General features: G+C 35.2%; 3 protein-coding genes across 11 annotated transcripts; all 3 read left to right on the top strand.

Annotated features, from left to right (window-relative positions):
* Window positions 1-1,185: 1,185 nt before the first annotated feature.
* LOC105127434 (uncharacterized) lies at window positions 1,186-4,731 on the top strand. 2 transcript variants are annotated; one of them, XR_842629.1, is made up of 8 exons: window positions 1,186-1,701; window positions 1,792-1,900; window positions 2,209-2,368; window positions 2,822-2,970; window positions 3,056-3,207; window positions 4,105-4,219; window positions 4,327-4,524; window positions 4,625-4,731. XR_842629.1 is itself a non-coding variant. In XM_011028723.1 (7 exons), the coding sequence occupies exons 1-7, from the start codon at window positions 1,274-1,276 to the stop codon at window positions 4,465-4,467; spliced, it is 1,254 nt and encodes a 417-aa protein (XP_011027025.1). In that variant the 5' UTR covers window positions 1,186-1,273; the 3' UTR covers window positions 4,468-4,701. The 2 variants fall into 2 exon arrangements, 1 of the variants encoding a protein (XP_011027025.1); XM_011028723.1 differs by having other exon boundaries at window positions 4,327-4,701.
* Window positions 4,732-9,586: 4,855 nt separating this feature from the next.
* On the top strand, window positions 9,587-12,572 carry LOC105127433 (D-aminoacid aminotransferase-like PLP-dependent enzymes superfamily protein). Its single transcript, XM_011028722.1, has 7 exons — window positions 9,587-10,326; window positions 10,439-10,556; window positions 10,691-10,806; window positions 11,241-11,326; window positions 11,719-11,828; window positions 11,922-11,954; window positions 12,130-12,572. Exons 1-7 carry the CDS (start codon window positions 9,764-9,766, stop codon window positions 12,157-12,159), a joined length of 1,056 nt encoding a protein of 351 aa, XP_011027024.1. The 5' UTR covers window positions 9,587-9,763; the 3' UTR covers window positions 12,160-12,572.
* Window positions 12,573-14,047: 1,475 nt separating this feature from the next.
* LOC105127432 (nuclear transcription factor Y subunit B-8-like) lies at window positions 14,048-18,668 on the top strand. Of its 8 annotated transcripts, none has more exons than XM_011028713.1 (7): window positions 14,050-14,225; window positions 14,534-14,755; window positions 15,115-15,244; window positions 15,313-15,387; window positions 15,513-15,596; window positions 15,706-15,744; window positions 18,203-18,668. In XM_011028713.1, the coding sequence occupies exons 3-7, from the start codon at window positions 15,179-15,181 to the stop codon at window positions 18,248-18,250; spliced, it is 312 nt and encodes a 103-aa protein (XP_011027015.1). In that variant the 5' UTR covers window positions 14,050-14,225; window positions 14,534-14,755; window positions 15,115-15,178; the 3' UTR covers window positions 18,251-18,668. The 8 variants fall into 8 exon arrangements, with proteins under 8 accessions (XP_011027020.1, XP_011027015.1, XP_011027016.1 ...); XM_011028714.1 differs by having other exon boundaries at window positions 14,524-14,755; XM_011028719.1 differs by having other exon boundaries at window positions 14,052-14,225; window positions 15,382-15,387; window positions 15,501-15,596.
* The last annotated feature ends 606 nt before the right edge of the window (window positions 18,669-19,274 follow it).

Raw genomic sequence — 19,274 nt, 5'->3', positions numbered from 1 at the left:
GATAGCCGATTTGTGATTTTTATTGATTTTCAAAAGGAGACTGTGATGAATTTTCTTTTAAATATATTATACATGTGTGAATAAATTTTAAAATCTCAAGGGGAAAAACCTATTCTGAACACGGTGAAAACTAAGCAGAGAACACCTAACTATACACGAGAAGACCACAGCAAAAGCTCTTGGGATTCTGCTCAAGGTGACGCGAATGGCCTCGTTTCTGTTTTCTTTTAGTGCGTTTGAATAGAACTTCTGATCCCAGCCACTACACCTGCTCTCGGGCCTCGATAGAGCGGCAATTATAGACTGATCTCTCTGCTGTCTTGTCAAGAAACTACTAGACCCCGCTTGATTGGCTCTAGCAAGACAGAATATACTCGGGAATGCTTCTTGCTGAACCCACAAAAACAAAACAAGATCTTTAAAGATTTATTTCTAGCTCTATTATTCAAACTGGAATCCAAGAAGAGACCTTCAGAGAGGGGTTTCACATCGGGTTAACCATATGATTTAATTTTTTTAATAAAAATTATATTTTCGATATTTAAAGAAATCTAGTTACAACTACTAAGGGACAGAAGCCTTGTAAGAAACAGGCACAGCATGTACCTTTGCTCTCGAGTCAGAGACAAGGAGTCGAGCGAGCCTGGCGATGCAAACCTACAAGCAGTATTGGACACTGAAGGATTCTAACACCAAAGCCCATCCTGCATCGACCGACCTCTATCAAATGAAACATAACAGGCCCAATTCTCTCAAATTCGATAATACTTCTGAAAGACAGTAATTATAATATTTAAATCACGAACGTGACGTTAATTTTTTTCCAACAAATATAAGGATTTAGGTCCAAGAAGCTGATAAAAAAAAATGAATTTGAAAGTAATATGGAATAATGTCAAAAATAGTAATTCTTGATTCATGTTGGCACTTGCTGCTAGCCAATAAAATTAAAAAAAAAAACTAATAACTTACAAATTGTATTAATATAACAAATTAGTTTTTGCTTTTTCAACAACTATAGACTATCACATGATTAATAAAAAAGATAAAAATACCTTTTAATGAAATAATACATTAATATAAAAAAAACACTTTTCTTATTAAAAAATATCTTTTAGCCATGAAAAAAATGTATAAAGATTTCCTATCTACAAAATAGTTTGTGCAAAACGGGCCTATATTTAAAAAATGAAAAAAAATCAAACCCTATTTAAACCCCAAAAGCCAAACTTGAGCTCTCTCCTGCTCCCTCCAACACTAACCCTGAAAAAAAATGTGGCGAGCCATTGACGCTCACTCGAAAACAATCCGCTTCTCTCTCCGTACAGTCCTCTTCTCTTACCACCGAAACCCTCTCTCTATCTCTTCTCTTAAACCACCGAACTCCGGTCATTTTTTCTCTCTCTCCAAAACCCTAAGTGTCTCTTCATCAACCCCCAATCCCTCCTTTTCAATTCTCGCTTTCACCACACGCCACTGTAATAATGTTGCTTGCGGCGGCGGAGTTCGCGGTGGTAATTTGGTGGTTGTGAGGTGCATTTCTTCGATCTCGGCCTCTGCGGCGCCGAATAAGCAGCACACGGCGGTGGACTGGAATGAGCCGGTATCCTGCTCGGACGTAGGCGTTGGTGGTAAAGGCACGGATGTCAAGGAGGACACCCGGCCGTCCATTCCTGTTCGCGCCTTTTTCTTCTCTACTAGGTTTTCTTTTTTTACCCCGATTTCTCTTTCTCATTCTATGTAGTTGTTAAAATTTAACCTGGGAGCTGGTTGTTATTGTTGCTGTTATAGTGTGGATTTGAAGAGCGTAGTGGAACAGAACAAGCAAAATTTTATACCACCAACGTCGCGAATGACTAATTATGTTGTTCTTAAGTTTGGGAATCTCTCTCAACCCTCTGTAAGTTTCGTAGCAGTTATATATTCATCGAAGTTGCCTGTTTTACTGAAATGAGTTTAGAGGAGTACTGTATCGAATATTGTGAGATCAACAATGTGTTGTTTAATCATGGATTTGTTATCTTAGTGAAATTGCAACTATCAAAGTGGAGTCTACTGTTTTTCCCTGCGTTCTATAGATGAAAGATGCAATTTATGGTGCAATTAAATCGATTCTCTCAATGATTTTAGTATGTGTAAACGGCATGTCTTTATAGATTATAAATCGGTTTGGATGTATTACTTAATGTAATTTTAAGTTGTTTTCAGGGTTTGGGCTCTTGCATAAGTGGAAGTAGTTGCTCTTTCATGGTAGTGTTCCAATATGGATCCATTGTTTTGTTTAATGTCCGTGAACATGAGGTTGATGAATATCTGAACATTGTAAGGAGACATGCCTCAGGATTGCTTCCTGAAATGAGAAAGGATGGTAAGCTCTCATATGGTTTTTTATTTTGATTTTCAATATTACTATGTATCATTACGGACATTGTATAGATTGCTCCCACATGTGAGAGAATGGTAATCTAGGTAGCTGAAGCACAAGATGATGTGGCAGTTTAAATATATATATATGTTAGAAGAAAGTTATTTTTTGCAGTTTGGCTTAAAATAATGAATTAATTGATGTTAAAAACTAGGTAACCAAGAACCACAGAGATATGCACATAGCTTCCAGAAGAAGAACACTTTGTTGGAGGAAATGTCGACATTGGTTATTCATTGTCTAGTATCTATTGACTTTGTACCATGGATAGTAATTATATTTGCATCTGATTGTGGCAGTCTTTAATTTATTTATACATTCTCTCTTATGTTTTTAATCTATTATGCTATGCATTTATGTTTTATTGAACTTTATTTTTTGTTTCGCAACTGCAAGAGTATGAGGTGAGAGAGAAGCCAACTCTAAACACATGGATGCAAGGTGGATTGGATTACATTATGTTGCAGTTCTTGAACACTGATGGAATACGGACAATTGGTAGTGTTCTTGGTCAAAGTATAGCTCTTGACTACTATGGACGCCAGGTATGGGCAATGTTATTTTCGAAGTGCTTACATTTATACAAGTTTCATGACTAAGCATGCTGCATAACCTCTTCTTCTTCTCTAGGTTGATGATATGGTTGCTGAATTTACTGACATAAATCGCGGGATGGAAAAAACTGGAACGTTCTCTATGGACAGTAAAAAGCTTTTTCAAATAGTGGGGAAGGCCAATTCTAATCTTGCTGATGTGATTCTAAAGCTTGGGCTTTTTGAAAGGTAAAGGTTTTAATGCGTATTTTATTGCTCCTATTCTTATGATAATAGATCTATCTAGCACAGAGTGAAAGAAAAACATTCTTGCAGCTGCTTCCAATTTAGTTTCATATTAAGGTTTTGTTGAGTTTGTGAGAACTGTAGAAATTCAAAAGTAAGGATGTTTGAGGTTCATCAGAAAGAGAGGGGAAGAAAATCAAGAAACTAAAGGAAAAGGAAAGAAATAAAATGAGAAGTTATTGATGCTTGGATCTGTGAGGAATGGCATGCTTGTGGCATTTATTTCTTGTTTTCTTTGCACATCCAAATAAATAATGAAACGGTATCTCATCATTCCTGTTCTCCCTTTTCTCATCCCCGTATTTTTCTGGAAACCAAATGCATCCTGAATGGCACACTTTTTAACTAGCTCAAGAACCTTCTGGGCCAATCCAACCTTGGTTGGACTTGTAGATGCCCTGTGCTTTAAGGACCTTCTGGGAGATGACAGGACTGGGGTTTGGTGAGAATGGGCTATATGGTAGGATATATAACAAGAAGGAAGAAAGTGGGCCTGAGATTTTGAAAGCTGCATCCATTTGCTGTTCAATGTACTGTGGTTGTTTCTTTGTCTCTATACTTGCTAGTGCCATGGCCAACCACCTCCTTTATCTTCCTTGTTGCCTAAGGCGTAGTGGGTGATGGCTCTACTTGAATCACTAAAGCAAACATTTCAAAGTTCTGGGGGCCTATTTAGCCACCCAAAAATGGAAATAAACAAAGAAACGTTCTCATCATACTGTTAATTTCTAATTTAACCAGGGATGGCAAATTCAGTCTCTCTTTCTTTTCTCTCTGTTTTTACTGTTTCATTTGTTATGAATGTACTATACCTCCAAAAATACTTAATGGTTTCAACAGATCAGACATAGCTTGGAAAGATGCCAAATATGCTCAGATATGGGAATATCTCAGAGATGAATTTGAATTAACTCAGAGATTTGCGAGTCTTGATTTTAAGCTGAAGTTTGTTGAGGTACTTTCTTTGTTAGAAATTCATGTAATTATGTTGCACTCTTGCTGCTAGTGCTAGAAATTTCTCTAACAAGTATTACGGTGATGTCTGATGTCTTGTCCTTGCAGCATAATATTCGCTTTCTTCAGGAAATTTTGCAAAACAGGAAATCAGACTTTTTGGAGTGGCTCATCATTGTGTTGATTGGTGTCGAAATCATTATATCCGTTTTTGATATTGTCCACAGATCAGGATTTAAATTCTTCTAATCAGTTTACTATCAGTGTCTTCTATACACGAGTCAGACATGAAAGGTTACGATTGAGGTGGGACCTGCTGTAAATTTTCCTTTCAAGTAACCTTCCAACTTGTTTCTCGAACTTGTAAATAGTTTTCCGGATTGTAAATTTTCCTTTCAAATGACAGAGTTCTCATTTGTGGAGCCATGATGGCGCAGCAATCTCGGTTTCCGTATCCATTATATGCATATTTCATGGGTAAAACCACTGGAAATTTCAAGACATTTTTTCCTCTGTGATGCCGGCAGCAGAAATGCATCATATAATGCCAGCATTGATAGGGTTGATATATTTAAATTGGAGTTGGCAATTATTTTTTGCCGCATTCACCTTGTATATCAAACTGGTTTGTTTTAAGAGAATCATTTTATTAGCTGTGGAACTCGGAGAACGTAGAAAGGATGTATTTACGTAGATTTGGACTAACTTGGGCATCTTTTTACCGAACACCATCCTCGTTTGTGGAAGATTTTAATGTTGGTCTTCTCATGATGACAAAAGAGTAAAGTTTTTTTTTTATAAAAAAAGAAAAATTCAACGGATCTTGACAGCACAATTGAATGTAATATTTTTTATTATATTATTATAATTGAGGAAATTGTAAATGCAAAATGATAAGGCTAAATTCTACTAATTCTTTTTTCTTTTTTCCAGTGCCCGCTTGGTTTCATGTTAGCTAGTACATCCGTCTGCGCTAAGAAGTAAGTTATATTATTTTTTATTTAAATTTTTTTAAAAAATATTAAAAGTATGATGATTGTTTGAATGGTATATTAAATTTAATTGAGCTGTTTGATTTTTAAACCTGTGAACATGATTTCTTATCTAAGTCGAATTTTAAATTAAATCGTTTAAAAACTAACCCAAAATGAATCATTTAATTTAATGGGTTTAAAAAAATTTGAATGACCAGTAAAAATATAACATGATTTTTAAAAAAATATTAAGACGACAATATTTTTTTAACATTGAAATAATGCTAAATTGGATCGATTTCGATTACATTATGACCTCAATCATGAATTTCAATAAATAAAAATATCTTTATTTATTTGTAAATTATTTTTATTTAATTTTATGATAAAATTAGATGGCTTCAAAATTGAGCATCAATCCTAAAAAAATATTTATTTGAAATCGTAATAACTTTTTAAAAAGTAGAAAAAAACTAAACCATAAATTCTATTTTCCAACCAATCCAATATTAAAGAAAAATAAAATAAAAAATAATTAGAAAAATCAAAGGATGAAACTAATAAAAAAGCATATCAAGTTTGATAGGTAAACTCGTTAAACCCATGAATCAGATGACCGGAGTCATCACGTTAAACCCACAAATCAGGTAATAGATTCCATTGGGATTAATAACTTGTATTTTTTTTCTAAACTATTATTTATTTCATTATATGATAACATAAATAGACAATCGCAAAATCAAACTTCAAACCAACACCTAGATGTTTTTTAAGACTATAATAACCTCATAAAAAGTAAAATAAAAAATTATAAAAAATTATTTTTAATTAATCCAATGTTAAATGATAGAATTAAAAAAAAAAGATAAAATAAGTTAAACTCACCAAACTCATCTACTGACCCATGGATATTCTAAATATGAATAACATGTTTTTTTTTTCATATACTATTTTTAAAAAAAAAAACTATATGATAAAAAGCAAAATAGACGATCATATTATAAAGTTTAATTAAAAATAAAAGTTCTTTGCTAAACCCACTAATTATGAAAACCAGGATTATCTCATTAAACTCGCAAATCAGGTTATTGATTACACAAAATTTAATAATCTATTTTTTTTAAAAAAATTATTTTTTATTTAACTAAACTTTTTAAAAAATAGACCATACCATGATGTTGAAATAGTTTTCTAATACTAACTTAATGTTGAGATTTTTATTTTGATATCATGATAACCATATATAAAATTAAAATTAAAATAAATTATCAATTCTAAATATCCATAAACACATTATACAAGGTATAATGACTAAATTAAGAAAAATTCAATAACCAAAGGAAAAAGAAAAAAACATTATGAATTAATATAGTGATAATGAGAAACAATATTTTCTCTTTACCTTTTAGCTTTATATTTAATTTAATACATAATGGGTTGAGTTGTCTATATAAGTGTTTTTAAACCCGGTCAAAGGCTGGGGTAATGGATTTTGATCAAGTTATCCGGATCAATCTCAACTTTTTTTCCAAATTAAAATAACATCGTTTTGATAAAAAAAAAAAATAATCATTAGATTACAATTAGATTTTTGACCGAGTTAATTAGATTTTTAACTACCCTTATATTTTTACAAATTTATCCTGAATCAGTAAGATCCCGGGTTAAACTACTTGACTAGGTCAAGTTTTAAAACTATAGTCTATAGGAGTTGAACTACAGCATCATACTTTCAAGGCCTAAGCTATTAATATATGTTTAGTTTTATGATAACAATTAATTTTTAAAGTTTTTTTAAATATATTTTAAATATATTTTTTATATTTACACATTAAAATAATTTAAAAACATAAAAAAATAATTTTAAATTAAAAATTAAAATTTTTAAAAACGATGCTAGTAAAATTAGGCCTCACATACTTTTTCTCCAAACTCTTCCGGTGCATATATATTTTTAAATTAAGAGAGAGTCCGCCGCTTGTAAAATTAAAAACATATTATTATGCAGATCTGATTGGCGTGAAAGGAGGTCTAGAAATGTGATTTATTGGGGTTTATAATATACAATAAAGTCTATAATACAAATGTGATTTTTCCCCAAGACGAAAAATCCTGATTTCCAATGTATACTTGCGTGAAAGATAACGAAAAATCCTGATTTCCAATGTATACTTGCGTGAAAGATAACGAAAAACGGTATGCAACAAGATAAATATTTTCATAAGCTGATTGCAACATCTATTCTCACCAAACTACTTGTTAATACACAGTACTATATAATAAGACTCCAAGTCACTTCAAAATCCCATAATCAACACATACTAGAAGTCACTTCTTAAAATAAATAAATAAAAAAAATAAAAGACACAAAAACACAATATAAACACAACCAAGTTTGACTTTTCTTCAAGGGGGAACACATAAATGATAGTCAAACTCAGTTCAGGCTTGATGATCCTGTGTCGGGTGAGGTTGGCTGTGGTGATGTTGGTGACTTTGATGGAGACGACGACTTAAGATTCTTCCGGACATATTTCCTAGCCCAAACATGTTTTCCGTTAATGGTGAACTTTGCCTTGCCCTGTCCCAGGAGAACGTTATCAAGGATGGCCGCAGAGGGAACAACAAGGCGTGCATACAGTGGCTGCTCCTCTGCCGAAACTTCTTGCATATGTATTGCTTCAATACAATCTCCATGCTTTCTGTAACCACAAATTAACATTAATGTGATCAGTTGCTAATACAATTTCAGAATTTTCTTTCCCAATATCTATACATGCTAGAGATATCGATCGAGAGATTACTTGGTGAAATAGTCTCTGACTTCATCTTCTGAAATAGGGTACCCTTTGGAGAACGTCAAGAAAACAGTCCTACTATCAGGTTGCACTTCCTTTTGATCTTCCTTCTGGTCGCCAGCACTGATCTTTAGACGATTCAATACCCCAGCAACGTTCTCGGTGTTCAGAATCTGCCTCTGAAATGCAAGATCATAAGGATCATAACCAGGCAAAAATCCAGGGTGCCCTACATTAGGCCACATGAATCGTCGACTGATCCCCGTTTGACCATAAACACCATCAGCATTCGAATTACAGTACAGTACAGGATTAATCACTGGACCATAATAATTCAAAGGGTTCGTGATTTGACCAACAACATTTTCTGCAACATTACTTCCTCCTGCAACAGCCTTTCTCTCCATGACTTGCCGCGAGATATCTTCGAAAGCTCTTGCACAAACTTCATTGGTGATCTTCGCAACCGCTCGAAGAATGCCAAGTCGATTGTCATGGAAAAACCGAAGAGAGAAACCAGTTTTTGTCAACTGTTGAGTCAAAGGAATTTCATCGTTCATAGTTTCTAGAGAAAAATCAAACCGGTCCGTCTCTATGCAACTCAAGCAAAGAACAGCCTCGTCTGCTAGTGAATTGATAAGGGTATCAGGCAATGACAGCATTCTTTTCACTAAATTACCACGTGCCTCCCTTTCAAGCCAAATCCACAAGGCCATGACTTGCATTGAGTCTGCGGGGTCGCGGTCAAGATTGACAACTAGTCTAGTATAAAGAGTTCGGTCTATGGTGTGAAAAATCTTGAACTCTTCTGGACTCACCATAGGATTCAAAACAGAAGAAGAAGCAGAAGAAGAAGAAGATTCCATAGCTGTTTAACTGTGATTTGGTACTCTTAAATGAGAGAGAACAAGGGGAAACACTAGTGTGTATTCTTATAGAGATGAAAGAACACAATCGTCGGATTTGAGTTGTGACTTAAGGGAATGAAGGGGTATGCTTTTGGAGAGTTGCCATTTTTCTTTTGCAGAAATGGTATGTTCGTTTTAGTTTCCGTAAAAGGTTTCAATAGCAGCGTTCAAAATTAATGTTCTTGGTTGGAGATGTGTCGGGTTCGATGTATCAAAATTCTTATCTCACAGTGCAATGCAGCCAGGGCAGAAGTTTCTTGTTTTTTCCTCAAAGTGTTCTTGTTCGGTGCCTTTTTTTTAAATATTTTTATTTAAAATATTTTTTTTTAATTTTTATATTAATAATGTTATATTATTAAAAAAATAAAATAAAAATAAATATTCTTAAGACACAATAATACCAAAGAAATGTTTGAGAATATAATTATAATTATTTTTTAAAATATTTTTGTTTGGAAATATATTAAAATAATATTTTTTATTTTTTTAAAATTTATTTTTGATGAAAATATTAAAATAATTAATTTAAAAAATATATTCTTTTAATTTTTTTCAAAAATATTTTTAAATTAAAAAAAAGGAACTAAATACTTTATCAATCAAATTATAAAAAATAAGGTTGGATGCACTGTTATAGGGAGAGTTTAATTCGATATACCGTCCAATTCAATTAAAAATCTGATCCCCGTCCAGGTTCAAATCCCAAATTTCTTGGATTAAACTAGCCAATCGAATCGGTTTAATTACTACACTACCAAGTCTCAAACGTAAAGAAGACTCAGAAATCAGAATACAGTTAAAAGCACTACTACTTCCACGTCATTTTTGCAATTTCAGTTCCCGTGATCGTAACAAGCCAGCAAGAATGACAAGCACCGGATTCCTCTACAGCAAGGGCATGATTTTCTACCCGCCAGACACACCTCCCATCTCCACCTTCCTCGAATCCAATCCAGGAGCTTACACCACCACACGGACACACAACAATTCAGCATCTCTCTTATTCTGGGACCGACACTTACAACGACTTTCAAACTCTGTCAAAATCCTATTAACCTCAAACCCACAATTTCTCTTCAAATCCTTAAACTCCACAATAAACCCCCTATTGACCCCTCCTCCACCGCCAAACCCCATGTGGGAATCGGCAATTAAGTCTCTCGTCAACGAGACGGTAAATAAAGTGTTGCCAGTTGCGTTGAGGGAGACGAGAAATGAAGGAGAGGAACTGGCAGTTACTGCTCTTGTTACTGGAAATACAGAGAATCTGAGTGAAGTTAAGGGAAATGCTTATGAGGCACTTGATGTTCATGTTCATGTTGGAAGCCATGTGCCTCACGTGTTTGGTGTTAAAGGAAATGGAGCAAGAGTAGCTGTGGTCGGTCCTGGGAGGGATATTGCAGAAGCTAAGTATTCTGATTGGGTTAGGTAAGAAAATTAAGCAAAGCAAAGTTTTTTTTTCAATATTATTTTTTCTTCGTTTTTTGTTGTTATTTTCGAGATGGGTTTTGTGAATTGTGATTTTTGAGGATGTGTGCAGGTTAAGGAAGTCTTTGGAAAAGTTGAGGCCTCCTTCTGTAACTGAGCTATTGTTGTCTAAAGATGGTGATCGAATACTTGAAGGTTGTGTCACGAATTTTTTTGTTGTTTGTCGCAAGGTGAGTGGTTGAGAATGTTAGAACAATGTTCAAGACTTTCATGCTAGGTGGTTACTCCTTTTTTTGGGTATGTGAATTGTGCTCTTTTGCGTATTGTTGATTTTCTAACTATGATTTGTCTTTTGTGCTTCCAGGATGACCGAAACGAGAAATATTTAGGTGGTAACGAAAACACATTTCCTTATGAAGTACAGACAGCTCCTATTGGTGACGGGGTCCTTCCCGGAGTCATACGTCAATTAGTAATTGAGTAAGTTTTTCCTTAATACATTTGAACCTATATGCAGAAGAGGTAGATGGCCTTTTCGCACAACAGAGTATATGTCATATGAGAGTTTGCTGTTGATTATAAAGGAGAAGTCTTTATAGCTCTGTAACGTTAATGTCGAAGACTGGAAATGTATTATTAAGGTGACCTTCATGGTTACAAATCTTCTATTCCTGGTGTGTGTTGAGCATTCATGATTTCATACTAATGTAATTAAAATTGTGGTTGCAAAATTTTATCTTAAAAAATCCTTGTAAAAAGCTTATCCTCGTAAAGTCAGGGACTGAACACTTGGGCAATACAAGATTCTGCATGGCCATGCTATTTGACTACATCCAAGTTTGGCATCGTTAAGCAATGCATTTGATTTTGATGAACTGAGAGTAATAATCATCTGACCTAGTTTTTTGTTTCAGAGTGTGCTTGAGCAAGGGAATTCCATTTCGAGAAGTTGCTCCATCATGGTCGGAGCATGAATTTTGGCAAGAAGCATTCATTACAAGTAAACCTTTTGGTTTTTACACATCTTCTTTGCTTTTAGCTTCTGTAGCTTTTGACTAGAACTCTCCACTTGATTAGTGATGTTCAAGAATCCGGTTTTATGATTTGTTAACGATAAATTTGAGTCCTAGCATTTGACAAGAAGTTTGGCATTGGCTGGTGGTCAGACCTTAGATGGCAACAGTTTAAGTTGCACAGTTGGACCCATGTAGCTCTGAAGTTTTATTGAGTTATGAAATGTAGTGTGAGGATCTTCAGATTCCCACTATCCTTTCTCTTTCTTATTTTCTAGTCATGGTTTCGGAATATGATTCCAGCTCCACTTATTTCTCAGCTTCTCTTCCCGTAAATATTTGTTTTACCTGCAGTTGACCCAGTCAAGTGATGTTGCAGGTAGCCTGAGAATAATACAGCGAGTGGAGAAAATTCAAGCTCCAAGTTCGTGGCAGTCATTGGAACTAAAAGCCCTTAAGGAGATCTCATGGGAGGAAAAGCAGTTCGAGGTGTGTGAATATATGGAATTTGTAAAACTGTGGCTTTCAGTAGCAGAAGCTATCTTTCCTCTTAACTACAACTATTTTGCTATTTTTTATTAGGAGGATCCTGGGATGATCACAGCATTGATCCAGGTACACCATCCATTTAAACTTCTTTCATGTGTAAGACTGCAAGCTCACGCATGTAGACGGAACAAACTAGTTATAAGTAGCAACCATTGCAAATATTAATCATACAATATCATTTTGAACTATTTACCCTAATTTATCAATTCATATTATTATGTTCTCATTCACTTTTTACCAGAAAGAGATCATGGAGAAGGCAGGCCTCTAAAGGGTATCCGTTCTAATGAAGGCCCCACGCTGCATGTCATTTAATTTGGGAAGTTCGGAAAAGTGCATGTCACACAATTTATCATGAAAAAGACCTGACGATATGTTTGTTTTATCACTTTCTGCGACAACAATTGTCAAAAAATGTTATCTTCTGTCTATTTTTCTCTGGAGAGGAGTTAGAATTTCTTCTTTCCAATGACTTTTGCCCTCTCTGTTTCCTCTGGCTTAGAATTTCTTTTCTTTGCAGTGACTTTTAGCTTCTCTGTTTCCGTTGGCTCTTTACACGTGATCTGAAAAGTCATTAGCTATATACTTGTAGTCATAGTATTTGCCAAATTTTACCCCTTGTTGTTCTGGGTGCTGATTGTTAGAACTTAATTCCAATGATTCTGGTGCATGATTGATACTCTTGTTCATTATCTTAGATAAATGATACCCTTTGTATATTGCCATGCCCACTATGCTTGCTTTCTGGCAAACTTTCGTTTCATTTCTTCTCCTAAACCAAACCCACTTCACTTTTTTTGCACTCAACACGCCATGGTCATGGCCTGGAGCATATTTAAACATCGCGATCCATTTTCCGGAATTACAAATCTTCTTGTTGTACCTACCATGTTCTATTTGGTTTTGCCTTCTAAAGGAAATCCGCGGCACGGCATTGTTCCATATTTGCAGATTGAAGGAAACTATCACGGATACTTGAGTAACAACTAAACCAAGTCAAATTATAGCCATTGTAACTTGTAAACCTTCTGCAAATCTACCCGCTCCAGTTGGTTTCCTTCACGCGTGGTAAAATTTGAGGATTTGATGCCTGAGTTGAATCCATGTTCTCCCAGAGGAATTGAGTGAATACCTGACTATCGAAAGGCACCTGCCCTGATAAATGGCAGAGATTTTGAATTATGATCCAGGCTTGTAGGTTTGGTGACTGAAATGCTGTTCTAGCCTGATTACCTGGACAGTCCATATCTTCGGAGACAGCAATACGTTCACCTCAGATGCTAACCATGAGACGCAGATCCTCACCAAGAATTTCTGTTCAATCTCGGGATATCTTCCATGATCAACACGAAGGTTTTGTGGGTGGCCCATTCCTCCCGTTCTGGAATTATTCGGCAGCAATTTTTTTCTCCCTTTTTTCTTTAATTAGTAATTCTATATTGCCGTAAAAAATAAAACATATATTGGGCCTTTAGACATTGGGTGTTAGAGCCCAAACACAAGACTAAACTGAACCCAAGGCCCATGGAAATTGGTCCAATAATAGCTACAAGTACCCAACTTAAAGTTACCTAAACCCACCCGCATGACAAGCGTAGCATTTACATGGAGAAGGCAACAAAAATCAGATTTGGCAGCATAATTGGTCGCCTTTGCACTACCAAGCAGTGGATTCCAGATCGCCAATGCTTTTATCAAACAATGAAAGTCTTCCATTTCAGAATCTCGGAGGAATTACTCGGCAATTATTCAAAGCCACTGCTATATTAAATAATTTATGTAAAAAAATTCAAGATATGAGATAGAAAAAACCTTGGTTTCAGCACGCCTAAAATCTGAGCGTTAAAACAAAATAAAATGAAAAACGTCAAATTGGTTAGAAATGAGATGAATTAAATAATAATAATAATAATAATTACACTAGCTTTTTGTCATTTTAGAAGAATTTTTTTAAAATCATAATTTTTTATTCTTTATTTTAAATTATTTTTTATGTTTTAGATTATTTTAATTTGATAATATTAAAAATAAATTTAAAAAATAAAAAAATATAATTTTAATATATTACTAAATAAAAAATATTTTAAAAAATAACTTTTATTTTACTCAATGAGAGCCAAAAAGGAACCAACGGTGTTGATAAACATTAAGCCAAACCAATAAAAGAAGGAAAATAAAATCCAGCAATCCCCGAACTACTATTTCCTTCCCCTCGCCTCCCTCTCCTCTTTTCTCCATCGTCAGATCTAAAAACTTTTCATTCTTTTCTTTCTCTGTTTCTCCCTCTCTCGCGCCAAATACAAAACCACCCTCTTCTCTCCCTCTTTCTTTCTCCAGGTAATACCTAACGACCTTCTCTCTCTCTCTCTCTCTAAAACCATCTCACCTAGGGTTTCGATCTCCTTCAATTCCACTCTCTTCTCTACTTTCCGTCTCAACATACGTATACTTGGCCGTTTCTGTAGGTGTATACGTATAGAAAGATGTCGTGTTGTCTTTGAATTTGTATTATACGTGTTATTTAGGGTTTAGTTTAATTAGAGTTGAATTAGAATAATTTGTTTTGGGTTGTGATTAGCATGTAATTGCTTTGAATTTTGAATTAATGCGGTGTATTTTTCTGATCAATGTGGAGGTTTTCTTAGTGAGATGGCGGATAATCCGACGAGTCCGGCGGCGGGGAGCCACGAGAGTGGTGGTGAGCAGAGCCCGCGGTCAGGGGTGAGAGAGCAGGATAGATACCTGCCAATTGCTAATATAAGTAGGATCATGAAGAAGGCGTTGCCAGCTAATGGAAAAATTGCCAAGGATGCTAAGGATACTGTTCAGGAATGTGTTTCTGAGTTTATTAGCTTCGTTACCAGCGAGTAAGTAAAAGTGATGATGATGTATCTCTTCTGTGATTGATTTTGGTTTCTGATTATTGAAAATTGTTTGCTCTTTTTGGTGGATTTTAATTCTTGGGGTAGTGGGATTCTGTGGAGAACTGTTTTTGGGGGTTTCGGGAAAATGGGATGCTTATTGCTATTTGGAAATGCAGATGGGACCTTGGAAGTATATCTTTTGTTTATCTGTTTGGTGTGTTTGGAATTAATGGTTTTCTTATTAATATAATTGTCGGTTAAGGTTTTAGTTTGTGCAATGAAATTTTGCCGCTTTGGGAAATTTAGGGTTCTTGGACCGAGAGTCTGGGTTTGTGAAATGTGATTGGATGTTGTTTTCTTTGGGCGTGTGATTAGTGTCAGAAGGAGAAGAGAAAGACAATCAATGGGGATGATTTGTTGTGGGCAATGGCAACATTAGGATTCGAGGAGTATATTGATCCACTTAAGGTGTACCTGGCTAGGTACCGGGAGGTAATTAGTCTTTGATTTTTAGGTCGTCTGTGCCCTAGTTTATGATTGATTTTTGTTTTAATTTATAGGTTGTTTTGGAATCTAATCTTCTGACTCTTCTTTTTTCTCTGGTTTTATTGGATGATGCAATGCCACAGCTGGAGGTAAATAACATTTTTTAATTAAAACACTGTTTCCTTCTCTTCTAGCTTAAGCAACTTCTATATAAATGTTCATATAAAAAATATGTTCTGTAAAGTTGGGAGTTATGTTTCAGCAACTTTGGCAGGGTGATGCAAAGGGATCTGCTAGAGGTGGAGATGGATCTTCTAAAAGGGAAGCAGTTGGGGGTCTGCCTGCTCAAAATGCACAGGTGAATTTTTGTAAACATGCTTTAGAGGTTGATTATTCTGTCCTTGTTGAAGTTTCACCAGCTTACCATATTGTTTTTTTCCTGCATTTGTGATGAACAACCACGTCAGTTTGCTCTTCAAGGATCCATGAATTATATAAGCCCACAAGTAATACTCTCTCTCTCTCTCTTACACACGCGCGCGCACACAGATTTTTAAACCAATGGAATATATTGTCAAATGTTAAACATTTAAACTAATAATATTAGAGAATTATAAATCTTCATTTATTGAATTATTTTTAAAAATAATTATGCAAATTCCTTTTCTCTTGGATTCAGAACTGTTGTCATTGGGTCAAATATAAATGACACATACTATGCAAGAATAATCAGTTCTTTTCTTCACAAAAAGAATATGTAGGAGCTCCTTCCGCCCTTGTTCCCAGAGTGTCTTCTTTTTTAATCCTGGAATGACAGGAAATTTTTTTTGACTAAGTTCTTGACAAAATGACATTGTAGATAGGTTAAAAAGTCACAGATGTAATACAGAAAAATGTGAGGCTAACTAATAATCGCAGAGGAAAATACAGAGAAAAGGGAGGGCGACCAATGTTTTGATGACTAAAAGCTTAGATGATTGAGTGAAAGTGGAAAAGTCTGTAAAAAAATATACATCTATTCTCTCACAATCATATTGATAAGTGGAGTAGATAGGGGTTCAGAAGGAAGAAAAAGAAATGTCTTTTACTATATTGGTCCAAACCAACCATAGTTGGGTAGTTATATAATCACCATAACTTTGTGACTTACTTGTATACATTTTCAAACAAGTAAGTTCTCAACCATCTGATTGTTAATGAAGTGAAAGAATGCATTTCTACTGGACTCAGGCTGTATGTGATTGTTGGGGATGCTGGTTTTTTAGATCTTGTGAGAAATATCTATCAGACAATGACATTTGCAGTTTTATGTTGCGTCTCGGAATTGAAGTAAATTATGGATTTTATTTTGGTTTTTTGAGATGAGCTTTACCTGTTTTTTATGAACTTCATACTAGAGGGTTTCTGTATGTATAGAAGGTGGGGCTTCTTGTCCTAAATCCCAGTACTATTATACCAGAATTGGTTTGGTGCCTCTAATTATGTCCAAGTAGCTTTCCCATGATCCTTGTAATTATCTCCTTTGAACACCCATTCTTGGAGAAAACATGTGTTGTCTGAAGTTATCATTGCTGATAAAGGCAGTTTCAAATTACTTGTCTTTAATCGTCCCATGAAACTACTCTGTTTTCAGAGTCTCTGGAAACAAAATAATCACCTTCAATAATCTATATGTCTGCTCTAATATGTGGGAAGTTTGTTGGATTCAAGTTGAATATTTGTGAACCTTGCAACCAGTCAACAACAATATTCTGCTAGTAAACACTTGATATGCTGTTGAAGAGCCCCTGGCAGCCTAAATTAAATCCTTCCCTTTTCCCATTCTTATAGTAGCATCATTTTGCAGTGCGCTCTAGCATGCTGGAATGACTTATGGTTGACTGTGAGTTTGTTTGGGACAGGGCTACTATCTGAGGACATCCTACTATTGAAACAAGACTTTTTTGTCTTTCATTTATAATTTAGACAGCATCATTTATGTGAAGGAAAAAAAAAATCTTGATAGGCATAAGGTATTGCTTGAAACCAAGTGAAAACTTGATAGGCATAAAGGGACGGCCAAACTTTGCCTTCCCTTCTTCCTGACCAATTCTGACTACATTATTCCTCCACCTCTTTGCAAACTTCTTGCAGGGAACTTGAGCCTGTATTGTACATGTTGCCTTTTATGATGATTCTGACATGATTGGTCATTGATCCAATGCTCGGTTTAATCCAAGTATGGGTTGGTAATTGTTTCGTAGACCTGGTTTAGTTATGTGGGAAATCATATTTGACTTGGTGATAGAATTTTTTGACACTGTGTTAGTCTTAAGATGGTCTGGATGTTGCTCTTGAATAATCTTCTCTCAAACAGAGTGACACTATACATCTTAATGATTTGACATTAACAGTCATCTTCTTCTTATTGAAAGGTTTATCCTTTCTAATCCAACCAGGACCTTTTCAAGAGTAGTTGTGAACAATGCAAAGCAGCTGATATTTTCAAGTTAGATCTGTTTCTGATACTTATCACGTGAAATACTTGCATGATTGTATTGGGATGAAAATATGAGGCTTGGAAGAATCAGTAGTCAAATTTTCTTTTTGTGCAGATTAAATTAAATAAGCTAACTAAATTCAGGCATGTTATTGATTTATGTCTGTAGTTCTTTTCATTTGCAGATGACATTCTTTGATGGTCTTGTTGACATCATACATTCATATTGTCTTCGATGCATACATCCAGTAGTGGGATCATGTTAGGATTTAATTACATGTAGGATGTAGCTGGTTGAGCGCTGAGTTCATTATTTATTATCTTGGTCTGTTCCTTGTAGATAGGCGTGTCAGCAACATGGAAAATGAAATAAGATGCCTTTTTTAGTTCTGTTTTCCCGTTCTTTTAAGGTGAAAGGGAATTAGGGGGTTTGATGAAATTGTACCTGCGGCCTGTATTCTCATGGGCTTCTTGCCATCTTGCAGGGACAGGGACAGCATATGATCCTTCCTTCCATGCAAGGCAATGAATAGGATTCGGCTTTGCTTTTTTCAATTCAATGAATTCTAGCTGGCAAACCTTTTTAGTTTCAACACTTGTAGAGTCTTTTGCATTAGTTGATCTGATTAAAACCAAAGCGGTATGCATTTCGGCGGCTTTGGTTTTTGGTTATCGTTGGAGGTGGTTTAAATGTGGTTGGTGCCGTCATCAGCAGAGCAGCTTTACTGGTCAGATCAAGTTATGTAAATTTGCCCTTTATCTAATATATACTCTTCCGAGTATTGCCAGGATGGTTTCTTGGAGCATTTGAAAGCATACCGCATAGGCCTGTCAATGTTTGCCTCTGATTTTTCGGAATGCTAACATGTTATATGCTTATCAATTGTCAAATTAATGGACCTATGCTGAAATATAACGATCGGAAAGGGGGAAATTGTTTTGCTCAAGAAATTCATTTCCTGTAGTCGCATATTCCCTTTATAATTTATCTCGTTTGCAAGCTTTGGGGTCCCAATCAGGTTGGGTAGCCCAAATTTTTTTCAACAAGGCCAAATTGTGCATTTATTTGTGGTGTTGAAAGCAAATGCCCTATGTAACCTGCCTAATTCACGTCACTTGAAACATGCAAGCATGAAGTGCCAGGCACTTTTGTACCAATGAACTTGCTGCCACCTAGAAGCACACATAGTAGCACGTGTCATTGATAGTGACACGTTACTTTCAGGTGAGTGGTGATAATGCAAGCTTACAGTGAAAGAGAGTCACGATCATCATGCCATGCTTTTGTTGCTCTCTGTCGGAAAACTTGGATATGAAAACACCCGGTGCTTGAAACAAGAAACAAAGGATAGTAAATTTTGAGGGGTATTTTAACTAGTTAGATTTAAATTTGTTTTTTAATAATTATAAATTTAATTTTTTTAAGATTATTAAAGGTTTATTTCATCATTTAACTTTAGAACTTATAATATATCCTACAAACATGTTAATAAAATAAAAAAAAAACATAGCAGCATGGCAATACTTGTAATATACGGTGTCTCCATCTCCCACCCC

Source organism: Populus euphratica, unplaced genomic scaffold (assembly GCF_000495115.2).
Source record: "Populus euphratica unplaced genomic scaffold, PopEup_1.0 scaffold13.1, whole genome shotgun sequence".
NCBI lineage: Eukaryota > Viridiplantae > Streptophyta > Magnoliopsida > Malpighiales > Salicaceae > Populus > Populus euphratica.
The sequence above is the reverse complement of the archived record's forward strand: the minus strand, read 5'-3'. Positions and strand labels throughout refer to the sequence as shown.